The sequence below is a fragment of the Scyliorhinus canicula genome, chromosome 4, assembly GCF_902713615.1.
Source record: "Scyliorhinus canicula chromosome 4, sScyCan1.1, whole genome shotgun sequence".
NCBI lineage: Eukaryota > Metazoa > Chordata > Chondrichthyes > Carcharhiniformes > Scyliorhinidae > Scyliorhinus > Scyliorhinus canicula.
In genome coordinates this window covers 224210700-224223573 of record NC_052149.1, presented here as the reverse complement: position 1 = coordinate 224223573, position 12874 = coordinate 224210700, and the positions used below count along the sequence as shown (strand labels likewise).

Below are 12874 nucleotides of genomic sequence, written 5' to 3'. Positions count from 1 at the left end.
CAGTCTCAGAGGGACATGTCACAGGTACAGAGGCACATGGCACAGTCTCGGAGGGACATGGCACAGTCTCAGAGGGACATGGCACAGTGTCAGATGGACATGTCAGAGGCAGTGAGGGACATGACAGAGGCAATGAGTAACATGTCTCACTCATTGAGGGATGTGCCCCAGTCTCAGTGCTCCATAACGAAGGGCATCAATGCCAGGGCTCAGACAAGGATGGACCTCCTGGATTGGCAGCACCATGTGAAGGTGGAGCCTCCGGAGCTCACTCTGGCCTCACCTCCGTCCCATGAAATAGCCCTGGGGGGCATTGAGCACCCCAAAGGGTGAGGAAGTGATGGGGGCCATGCCAGTGCATCCCACAGGGGAGTTGCTGGAACCTCTCAGCATTGACATTGGCGCATCTGATTGCCAGCTAGTAGAACTGGGTGGCACACCTGTAAAACCTCGAGGTCGGCAAGGCCCATCCTGGTCCAGGCCCTCCAGAGGATGGTCGCTAAAGGCATCATAGGGCAGGGGGCAAGAGACGTAGTTGGCCACTTCCACTTCTGATATGCTGCCTGGGGTAACATCTAGAAGGAACGGTAGGCAATATAAAATAAGAAAGCTAGAGAACACTTCGGTGGGGTTGCCAGGTTGGGGGGAAGAGAGGGCTGGAGGATGGAGCGGGGCAGGTCTCCCAAGCACATGAACATCCAATCTGGTGTCATCCTCAAAGAGGTGACAGGACACGGGGCTAGATGTGTGAGCCCGCCTTGTATGACAGCTTACACAGTGAGTGAGGCCTAACCGTTCACCATCTCCTGAACCTCGCCGTCCCACCCAGGATATGGGGGCCCATGAGGTGGATTGGTCAGCACACATGTGGGGATCACCTGAGTGGACAGTGGAATGTGATCCTAAGGCAGGAGTCAGAATTTGTCAGACAATGAGGAGTACTAGAGTTAATCTCACAGCGAGTCATCATCATCCTCTGTCCTGTGGTCAAGACCTGCTGAGGCTGCCAATCCAGGGTTAACACCATGTGGTGATGCTGGTAGGACCCTGGGAGGGGGGAGAGGAGGAGGAGCTGTTGTAGTGGAAAAGAGTTAAGAGCTGAAGGACAGGAAAGGTAGAGTGAAGGGCTAAGGGTCAGGAAAGGTGGAGTGAGGGTTAAGGGTTAGGAAAGGTGGGGCGGGATTTTTCCCTAACCGGCGTGACGGGGTATCCCGGCGTAGGGGAATGGTGCCAGCCACTCTGGGGTCGGGCCTCCCCAAAGGTGGGGAATTCTCCGCACCTTTGGGGGTTAGCCCCGCGCCGGAACGGTTGGCACCAGAAGACTGGCGCAAAAAAACGGCGCCCCCAGCAGCGGGGCTGGCCGAAAGCCTTTTGCCGGTCGTCGCATGCGCCGGCGGTGACGTCAGCGGCCAGCTGCCGCTGACGTCACCACCGGCGCATGCGCGATGTGGGTTTCTCTTCCGCTTCCGCCATGGCGGCACGGAAGGAGAAAGAGTGCACCCAGGGCACTGGCCCGGAGTCTGAGCGGGGGGCCCCGATCGCGGGCCTGGCCACTGTGGGGGCACCCCCCGGGGTCCGATCGCCCCCCGCCCCCCCCCCCCAGGACCCCGGGGGCCCGCTCGCGCCGCCGATCCCGCCGCCACTAAAGGTGGTTCAAACCTCGGCAGCGGGAGAGGCCTCCCAGCGGCGGGACTTCGGCCCATCGCGGGCCGGAGAAGCGCCGCAGGGGCCTCGCCGATCGGAGTGGCGTGATTCCCGCCACCGCCACTTCCAGTGTGGCGGAGAATCTCTGCCACGGCGGGGGCGGGATTTTCAGCGGCCCCAGGCGATTCTCCAACCCTGCTGGGGGTCAGAGAATTTCGCCCAGGGTATGTGAAGTGTTGGACTGAGGGACAGGGTAAGTGGAGTGTAGGACTGAGGGACAGGGAAAGTGGAGTGTCGGACTGAGGGACAGGGTATGTGAAGTGTAGGGCTGAGGGACAGTGTAAGTGGAGTGTCGGACTGAGGGACAGGGTAAGTGGAGTGTAGGGCTGAGGGACAGGGTAAGTGGAGTGTCGGACTGAGGGACAGGGAAAGTGGAGTGTAGGACTGAGGGACAGGGTATGTGAAGTGTAGGACTGAGGGACAGGGTATGTGAAGTGTAGGACTGAGTGACAAACCAGGTGGAGTCTAGCACTGAACGACAGGGAAAATGGAATATAGGACTGAGGGACAGGGAAAGTGGAGTGTAGGGCTGAGGGACAGGGTAAGTGGAGTGTAGGACTGAGGGACAGGGAAAGTGGAGTGTAGGACTGAAGGACAGGGAAAGTGGAGTGTAGGACTGAGGGACAAGGAAAGTGGAATATAGGAGTGAGGGACAGGGAAGTAGCAGTGAAAGGCTGAGTGACATTGAAAGGGTGAGCCGTTATGAGGAAGGGGGTTCCAAATTGAAAGGCTTTGGGGTGGGGGTGGAATGGAGATGCGGGACTTGGCAACGGGGCTGGGCAGCGGTGCTGCCGGTGGCCAGGCCTCTTAATTGGCAAATCAGGAGGTGTTGAGGTTATCCAGTGTGAGTTGACCCTGGATGACACAGTGGGCGGCCTGCCCTGCCAGCCCAGCTCTTTACCCGGTACTTCCTGGACACCCTCCTCATCTTGCTCATCAGATGAGGCCTGGCATTCTTCCTCCTCCTCCAGCATGTCGCCCCTCTGCTGCAAGATGTTGTGCAGGTCACAGCAGGCCAGCACCATATTTTAGACCCTCCTGGGGCTAAATTCAACAGCCCCATCAGAACGGGCCAGGCATTGGAGGAGCTTCTTGAGGAAGCCAATGCATTGCTCAATGACGGTCCTGGTGGCTGCATGCGCGTCATTATGACAGGTCTCCTGGTCAGTCTGGGGCCTGCGGACAGGCGTAATTAGTCATGACCTCAGTGGGTAATCCTTGTCGTTCACGAGCCAAGTCCTCACCCAAGGGAGCACCTTGAAGGTGCCGGGAGTGATTGTGCTCACCAGAATATAAGTGTCGTGCGTGCTGCCAAGGTATCGAATACAGATGTGTATGGTATGCAGCTGTTTGTCACACACCAACTGTACATTCAGGGACCCCTTCCGATTGATGAAGGGCATCTTCCAATGAGGTGGTATTCGTAGGGGAATTTGTGTGCAATCGATCACCCCCTGGACCTGGGGCATGTCAGCAGTGGCAGTGAATCCTCACCGGTGAGGCCTCTGCACTGAGAGGGGCAGTGTGCCAGTGAGGACGACAAAGTTCACGGTGCATGTGCCCTTTGGGGTGCACTCTGTTATTCCCGTGCTTGCCCTTCAGTGGGGCAGCACTTCTGAGCAGTTCACTGAAGGGTGGCAACATCCGGCGTACCTCTAATTACACATAGCCACACCCATTGCATTGGTGATTTGGCTGGGGTCTGATAGTTTCCGGAGGGGAGGCCTGGGTGGTTCCCAGATGACCAGAAACTCTGAACATTTACAGAGTACAGTGAGCAGTCAGCAGAGTGAGCAGGCAGGGGCCTGTAAGGGGCACTAGATGGGTGCATATGAATCACATACTGCAGCAATGGCGGACCCAAGGTGGACACCCCGAGTCCACGGACTTGGCATAAGATCCTTCCCCTGGTTGAGGCAGCCACCACACCAAGCAAGCCCAATGACCTTGGAGAGTTTTGAAAAGTTTTCTTACCTTCTTGCTCCCCTCAGCAGCGTATCCGCTTGTAGATACTTGCACCAATTCGCACCCGCATGACACCCACCCAAGAGGGGTGAAATATCACGAAGGGGTGGAGCATGAAGTGTCCAACCTGCTAAGGATACTAAAATCTGTACAAATCATGGATTTGCATGAACCCACTGGCGCGGGCGCAAACTTTGATTTCATCATCAGCGAAGACCTCCAGAGCATGGAATCGGATTCGGCACTGGGTGAAAAATGGATTTTTCCAATTCTCCACCCAATTGTGATTCTCACTTCCGGTGTTGTGAAGCTGAGAATCCAAGCACCTGTGTTGTTATCTTCTGAGAAAATTCCAAAATGAGCGACATGAAAAGGAGATGGAAGCAAATCTGATCGTAAATGTTCCAAAAGCAAAGCAAAGTTTGCACTAATATGACACCTTTTACAAACACTAAATGTCCCAAAGCACTTTACAGCTACTGAAGCATTTTGAAGCATAGTCATTGTTGTAATATGGGAAACACAGCTGCCAGTCTGCACAAATCAAACTCCCACAGACTCCAATGCGGTAATGACCAGATAATCTGATTTTTAATGGTGATGGAGGGACAAATATTCACCTTGACGCTGGTGATGACTTCACCAGCTCTTCCAAATAGTGACATGGAACTTTTACATGCATCTGAGGGAGGGCAGAGAGGGTCTCAGTTTAACAGGGTGCCCAGATGGCACTGTCAGGCTGACAGGGCACTGCCAGGATGCCAGGTTGGCAGTGCCAACATGCCGGGCTGCCAGATTTCCCGTGCTGGGGATCAGGCCCAAACAAGTGATCTCATATTGAAGTCTCAGTGCTCTCTCCCAGGGTGTAATCAAGAGTGAAGAACAATTAGAAAGAAGAAATAAAGACTGGCATTTATTTAGTCTTTGGCAACCTCAAGATTTCCCAAGGTGTTTCGCAGCCAGTGGAGGATGTCTGCAGCTTTGTCTTTGTTGAAGCATTAGGAAATGTGGCAATTAATTGGTGCACAGCCAGTTCCCGCAAACAGCAGTGTTATAATGACCAGATCTTAGTGATGTTGATCAGAGGTTGGGAATATAGAAAAGAAGTGGAGGACAGCAAATATCTGAAGGAAAAAGTTAGTTTGATGTTCCCACCCTGGCAAAAGGGCCCATCCAAATTAATGTCACACCCTCTTTCAAATGCTGACTGGCATATTGTGCACTTCCTGCATTCTCTGCTTCTCTAAAAAATTCAGATTGATGGTACTTTTCAGTTTTCTTTACCTTGCCAATTAACTGCCCCTTTCGGCTCTACTGACAAATTTGTTTTGAAGGAAACGTCCATACAACCACATCTTCCCCACAAGACGTGCGATAGGAAGATGCTATTGTGATATTTTGATATTTTCTCATAAGTCTGCATTTGTCTAACTCCTACTCATTTGCTGGGGCTGCTGCAGCCAAGTATTTCAAAGGTTATTGGGGTTTTGTCTTTTTCTTTCCTGTAAAACAAACATATATTTTGAGTATTGTAGAATTCTGATCATTCATAACGCACCAGGGGATTTTGGACAGACCAGAATTGAGTTTTGACAAGTGAGAGAATAATGTCATAAGTACAAATCTCCATCTACCAGTCACTGAAGCTGGCTATTATTGAGTAACGCAGTGTTGGATTGTTTGTGATAAGTAAACTGATAAAACCATAAGACATAGGAGCAGAATTAGGCCACGCGGACCATTGAGTCTGCTCTGCCATTTAATCATCTCAAACAATATCGCGTCTTGTGTCTCCAGTGTGTCCAACACGTGCATGTCCCATTCCCTTTAAGAATAAAGAACTTTCCTCGACTTAGAACCTCTCATAACTTCAGTGCATTCTGAAGCAATTCACAGTGAACAAATCTCTTTCAAAATCTAAATCACTGTTGCAATGTATGGAAACATAGCAGCCAGTTTTTGCATAGTAGGATCTCACAAAAAATAAAGAGATAAAGATCTGAGGTTGGCTCAAACACCAGAAGAACGTCTTACACAGCTAGGTAGCACAGTGGGTAGCACTGTTGTTTCACAGCTCCAGGGTCCCAGGTTCGATTTCCAGCTTGGGTCACTGTCTATGTGGAGTCTGCACGTTCTCCCCGTGTCTGCGCGGGTTTCCTCCGGGTGCTCCGGTTTCCTTCCACAAATCCCGAAAGTCGTGCTGTTAGGTGAATTGGACATGCTGAATTCTCCCTCTGTGTACCCGAACAGGCGCCGGAATGTGGCGACTGGGTGCTTTTCACAGTAACTTATTTGCAGTGTTAATGGAAGCCTACTTGTGACAATAAAGATTATTATTATTTGTTACACTTCTTCAGGTAGTGCCATAGACTCATTTACATTTACTTGAGAGGGAAGATATGAGACATCAGGAAACAAGAGAGGACATATCACTCCCTCAGTAAAACACTGGACCCACATTTAAGTTTGTGGTTTTGAAATGGGGCAATAGTGCCCATTTTCAGGCACGACACAGCCTCTTAAGTCCTCAAACAACATTGACAGTAAATCTTCAGTTAATTCTGAATGCTCGTTTGTGATGTATATTCCTACGTATGCATCCTTCCCACTGATAGAATCTTAGCAATGGGTGTATAAAATTGGTGCCTGGCCTTCACCAGAAATGGAGCAGTAGAAGTGGATGATTCTTCCTGTCCTTTAGCATTCAGCATCGCTCTCTGGTTCTTTAAATGAACTATGCTTCCAAGCTTCACTGTCATGATCATACTTGGATATCTAGCAATTTTGTTATTTGTTACTACCAAATGTGACCAACTCAATTTATGATTTCGTAGTTCAGTTGTGAAAAATTGCACAATCTGGTTTCATCATTAATAACCCAAATAAGGGATGGAATTCTCTGGTCGCCGGTGCCGAAATCACGTTTGCCGATCGGCCGGAGAATCCCCGCTTGTGCCGAAATCGGGGGCGGTGCCGCTTTTGCGATGCTCCAACCCCTTAAAAATGGCTTTCTCGAAGAGTGCGCCGCACGCTGTCGGGACGGCCTCAGGATGTCACATGAGGCCCTGCCCGTGCTCCGTCCCCGATGGGCTAACTTCCAAACGGATCACTCATGCTTTTTCTGTGAACCCGGCGTGGCGGCTGCGGACTGAGTCCAGCACCGCCACAATCGGGGGAAGCTGTTCCATGGGCAGGGGGGCTTTGGCGGAGGCTGGGGGCACTGGTGGGGGGTGCTTCAGGGGTGGTGAGCCTGGTCAAAGGGGAGCAGTTTTTGGCAGGCCAGATCAGTACGTGGCCAGCGCCAGGTTGAACGGCATGGCCGCTGCAGGCTGCTGCCATGCGCATGTGTGGCCACGGACCGCTAATTCTCCAGCTGTATCCGGAGGCCCCCACCAGATGGAGGATCGGTGCAGCTTTTGCGCTGTTTTTTCGGGCGTAAATCACCACTGTTCCCACATTGGCGTCAGCACTTAGTCTTAAAATGGGCGAATCCAGCCCAAGGTCTTTTCTCAGAATTAATAAGGAGCTGAATTCTCCACTTCGCGATACTGGCAGTGAGAATTGCGTTCGAGCGGAGAATAGTGCGTCATGGAAAATATCGTGATTTGCGCCTGACGCCGGCTCTGTCGCCATTACCTGGTTCCTCGCTGGCTACGTTATCAAAGTTTACACCCCATGTCAGTGGGTCCATGCAAAACCATCATCTGCATGGATTTAAATATCATTAGTGACTTGGCCACTTCATACTCCATGCCCCCATGATGCTCCAACATGTTTTGGTGGACATCAGATCATTCTCACCATTCTCGAGACGAAACGCTCAATGTAACAGATTCCACAAAGGACACTCGCACCAATAACTGTGACAATGACTCAAATCATCCACACGGGACACTCATTGAGCATAACAAGAAAAACAAAAGCCACAAGAAGCACAGCAGAAACGAGAACAACAACAGCAAGAACAAAAGCAACATGAAGCGCGATAAGAACAACAAAAATCGCAAGAAGCACTGCAGAAACAAGAACAACAGCACCAACAAAAACTACAAGCACAACGACAAAAACTACAAGAAGAACAACAAAACCAAAAAGAAGCATAACAAAGATAGCGACAACAACAAAGACAGAAATGACAAAAACAGCAACAAGAACGGCAACGAAAACCATAAAGACAGGAACGACAGAAACAACAGCAATGAAACAACGACTTGTACAAAATGGTACAACTCTGCACATGAAGGACAATGCCACAGCACACTGCAAAGCAATGACAAGACTACAAACATGCCATGGGATGACAACGAATCGCACAAACTCACATCTGCTCCAGAACAAGCAAGCACACCAGCTTTCAAGGCAGATGACATACTAAATCGATACCACAAGCACAGAAAAAGGTCCATGTCAGTCAACATCAGTGGTTCGCCCATGCAAACACCATGGGATGATGTATTGGTTGCTTAAAATAACAAGAACACCGACAACATTCACAACGGAGTTGCAATATCAATATCACCACGTCAACAACATACAAAAGAAAAAACTCAGTGAACAAATTCATCAAGTTTGGACTCATAAATGTTTTTATTAAGATTGGACTCATAAATATAAATTGGCTTTGTAAAATATGCAATGGCACCATCACTTGTATAGATACACATATCATAAGTAACTGTTTTGTACAATTTTCTTTAACGATGTACAGAAAATATGTAAAGAAAAAAGGGGGGATGTGGTGATTATAGATCTGAGTAGATGCAATACAACTGATCAAGCACTAGAGGGAGCACGGGAGAGCTGTAAATACACAGGGACAGGAAGTGAGGACACACTTCACGGAAGGCAGAACTGGGAGCAGGACACAGGACAGGCAGGCGGCATTTGAGGTAACCGTAAGCTAAGCTCTGAAGACAGAACAAATTCACAATAAAGCATCTTCTCCACCTTTGAGACTGTGAGCTTTATTAAGACACAAGGAACAACACAGGCACGAATTGGTGCAAGTATTTACAAGCAGGGCCTGGGTGCCATGGCTGTTGAGGCGGAGAGTGAAGCTAAAAAAGTCGCAAGGGGGCCTGGCTCAGACCACTAATGCTGCAGTATGTGGCTTCAAACGTACCCTTTTGGTGTTACTTACAGGCTCCTGACTGCTCACACTGCTGACTGCTCACTGTGGCCTGTTAATGTTCAGACAGCCTCTGGTGATGTGGGAGCCCACCAGGCCGACCTTCTGGAAAACCTCATAGCCCACCTGTATCATCAAAGGGATGGACATAGCCAAGATCAATCAGGGGCCTACCAGGCGTTGACACTCCTCAGAAACGCTGACCCACTGCAGAGGAAGAAGGGGATCAGCAAAGCTCACCTCAAACAAAGGGCACCTGCCCCTTGGCCTTTGGAACCCGCCCTGGTTCTCTGGCCCTGGGGAAGAGGGTGTCCATGCTCTCCTCATTGGCATCAAGAAATTGGGATGCAGCTCTTCTCTGAGCCTTCTTTGTAGCTGCAATGAATGTGTGGTAAGTGGAGCACTTAAAAACTGCCCCAGCTACCAGGCTCTTTAGCACTAATTCCGGCGCCAGCAGTTATGCCACCCACTGAACCCAGAATTACTTCCAATTCGCACTGGCAGTTTGCTGGCCAATTTTCATGTCCTGAAACGGAGAACAAATAGTACCCCCAATGGAAAATCTGAATCACATGCTATTCAGTTCCAGCGGGGAAACTAATCTCCCAAATGGAGAATCCTGGTCAATAGTTTATTTTTGAACCATAGGTTTACTCCAAGTATTGCTAAACATGAACAGTCAATTCTGATGAAATTTCAATGACCCAAAACAGTGGACAGGATCCCCATTGAATATATATAAATGTCTTCATCAGTGCTTTACTCCTGATAGATCTCCCTCCCCCATTAAATTGTCCATTCACACCGACGTGAATCCTAACAGGTCCCCCACGATGTGTACCTGACGAGTAGCTCCTGCTGGAGTGGTACAGGTTATTGCAACCCTGAGAGGGGAGAGGGTCATGCCTGGGCAGTGCCGGGGCAGTTCCTGGGCATTGAAGGGGCAGTGTCAGGGATCAATGCCTGGGCAGTGATGGGAGTGGGAGTGGGTGTCCTTTTCCATTTGGGGGTCTCCGTAGTTGGAATGGGCAACAGCATTCCAGGGGGGAACTGCATCAGGGAGGGGTCCATGGTGTGGCAGGGGGTGGGGGGCTGGGGTGGGATGGTTAGAGTTCCAAGATGAGGGTAGGGGGAAGTTCTGAAATGGCGGGGGGGCGGGGGAGGGGTTGTTGCACGGGAGGGATGTTTAAAAGAGTACCTCAATCTTTTAAAAACCTAATTTTCTGGCAAGGCAGTCTCAATGCAAGCCTACCGAACCAGTGTTACATCGTGGGACGCCATACATTTTCTGTCCATCAGTTTAAAAATATGGTGGAAAAATCCGCCAATGCCTGTGGTGACTACCCTCCGCTTTCGCTGGCAAAATTCCGCACACTAACTTTGCTTTTCCCTCCACAACTGATGTCTACACCTGCGAGTGTTTCCAACATTTTCTATTCTTATTTCAAATGTCCAGCGACAGCAGTGTTTTGTTTATGATAAATAGCCAATTAGCCCTTTGAGCGAGCAGAGAACAACTTTCACACCAGCAGTAATGTTGGAACCAACAATTCTTAAATTTCCTTAGCCTCTGCATCCTGTGGGTCGAGTTCTAGGCGTCCGGGCTTGAGGGCTGCTTCCATGATTTCTTCGACTGTTTCCTGAGTATATTAAATTGTTGGAACCAACAATTCTACGGACACGTGCTTGTAGGATTAGAATAGCGGTTTTAATATACTCACAACAGAGCCAGCCTGTTAGCCATTGAACTTTTGGTGAACTGGCCGGCTGACCATGTGGCACTGATCTTTATACAGCAGCTCCAGGGGGAGGAGTCCTGGGCGGAGCTAAGGGAGAAGCCCAGTACAATTCTCATGCATTCCCAGAGCTACTCCCCCTGGTGGTCAGGTAGTGCAACTGCATTTACAATATAGACACATGTATATACAGATTATAATCCGGTGTGAATCACATTCACCACAAGTAATACTTCAGGAAACCAAAGCATTATAAATGCTCTTTCGTTGGGGATTTAGTTTGAACCCTCGATCTGGAATTAAAATAATCAAGACTGATGAACAGTTAAAGCTTCTATTCCATAGATTTCACCCTGGAGGGGTGGGTGGGGGCTTCTCTTGCTCTGTTCAGCTGCTTCAGCTTTGGTGAGGCCCCTACTGCAGATCTATGTTGGAGTTATGGGAGCAGAGCTGGAGAAAGTTCCCAAGAGTCAAACACCATCAAAAATGGAAATTAGCAGAAACTTTGAAAGATGTTATGATGGTTGAGAGGAGGAACTTAAAGCTTTTCACTTGTGATTTATGACTGCTATCTACATTCTAAGATCAGATTATTGCATTATAATTCCTCTGTAAATGTTCATAATCCTCTGCATTAGAGACAGGAGATAATCATAGGAAATACTGAATGCCGCTATAACGAGCATTTTTGGTTTTCTCTTCTGCAGGATAATCCTTTCCTTGATCTACATTTTCAGACTGTCTGCAGCTGGGAAGCCTGCAGTACTGGAGCTAAGTATGCTTTTATACGAAGTTTAAGGAAAATGAACAAAATCTACCTGCAAAAGGACATTCAGTTTCTGAATTTTGACAGCGATTTTATTCAGGATATGAGTTTCTTTGGAGTCCCCGAGGACACAATGATGGTGATACAGTTGTGCCTGCAAGCCTTCAACTGTTTCTGCCTTTTGGGCTCTTTGTAGGTGTCTTCCATTGAATTGTACTGATGCTACTCATCATTATCATCACGCTCAACACCGAAAATTCATTTGTTACGTTGCTAAAATATTATTTTCAATAAAGCATGCTCGAAAAAGTCCCAAATGACAGCAGTCCATAGACTTCAACTAAGCTGAAATTTAGATAAATGTTTTCTATAAACTACATTGGATAAAATTGTATACTTTTAGATTGAAGTTAAATCCCAAAGGTTGCAGGAGAAGTAATTGCTCGACTAACATTGATCAGTTTGTCTTCAATGATCCTGGCATGATACAACGTAATAAAGCTATTAACTAATTTAGCAATCAATTGCTATCAATGAGTTGACAAAAGAGCCACACGTCAACAGTATTGGGAAAATGCTAGGATATATTAAGGATGTAGTAACAGGGCACTTGGAAAATCACAATATGATTAGGCAGAGTTAACATGGTTTTATGAAAGGGAAATTGTGTTTGACACCCTGGGCTTGTTTCTCCATCCTGCCACATTTCTGTTTCATCCCGCTGTCAGGATTCTCCATTTCACCGGCTAGTCAATGGGGTTTCTCATTGTGGGGCAGCCCCATGCCATCGGGAAACCCCCGGGCTGCTGGCAAAATATTGCGTCCCAGCGGCGGAGAATTCAACCCCCTATTCTTTGAGGTATAACTAGCAGATTGGATAAATGGGAATCAATGCTGGACTATATTTGGATTTTCAGAAGGTATAAAATAAGGCACAACACAAAGTGTTATTACACAAAATTAGTGCCCATGGGATTGGGGTAATTAATTAGTATGGATTAAGGACTGTTCAATAGATGACAGACAGAGTAGGAAAAATTGGGTCATTTGGGAGACTGCAGGGTATTTATAACTAATGAGGTAGCACAAAGATAAATGTTTCGTCCTCGGCTATGTATAATCAATCACTTAGATGAGGAGGGCAAGGGTAATATATCCAAGTTTGTTGATAATACAAAACTAGGTGAGAAAATAAGCTGTGAAAGGACAATGGGGCTACAAAGGGATCAAGACTGGTTAAGTGAATGGAAAAGAGAACAGACAATTCTAGACTATGAAGAAGCAGGGACATTATCCATGTTGATAGGTAGCATGAAAAAGTTTAAAAGATGAGAGAATGTTAAATGTTGATTTTCAGAGAGATGTGGGTGTCCTTGTGCACGTATCACAGACAGTTAACATACAGATAAAGTAAACAACTAGGAAGACAAATGGCATGTCAGCCTTTATTGAAAGCGGATTGAAGATAAGAATAAAAGTTACAGCTCTATAGAGCTTTGGTGAGACCACACTAGAAGTACTGTGTGCAGTTTTGTTATCCTCAGGTGAGGAAGGTTTAGAGTTCATTAGTTTGAG

The 12874-nt window shown here is 48.1% G+C and overlaps 1 protein-coding gene across 1 annotated transcript in view; it reads left to right on the top strand.

The window, feature by feature from the left end:
- Positions 1-11495, top strand: part of LOC119964196 (exocyst complex component 1-like) — a 70500-nt gene extending 59005 nt beyond the window's left edge. The window contains exon 3 of the mRNA XM_038793483.1: positions 11241-11495. Within this exon, the coding sequence (XP_038649411.1) occupies positions 11241-11495 (255 nt within the window). The remainder of the gene's footprint in view (positions 1-11240) is intronic.
- The last annotated feature ends 1379 nt before the right edge of the window (positions 11496-12874 follow it).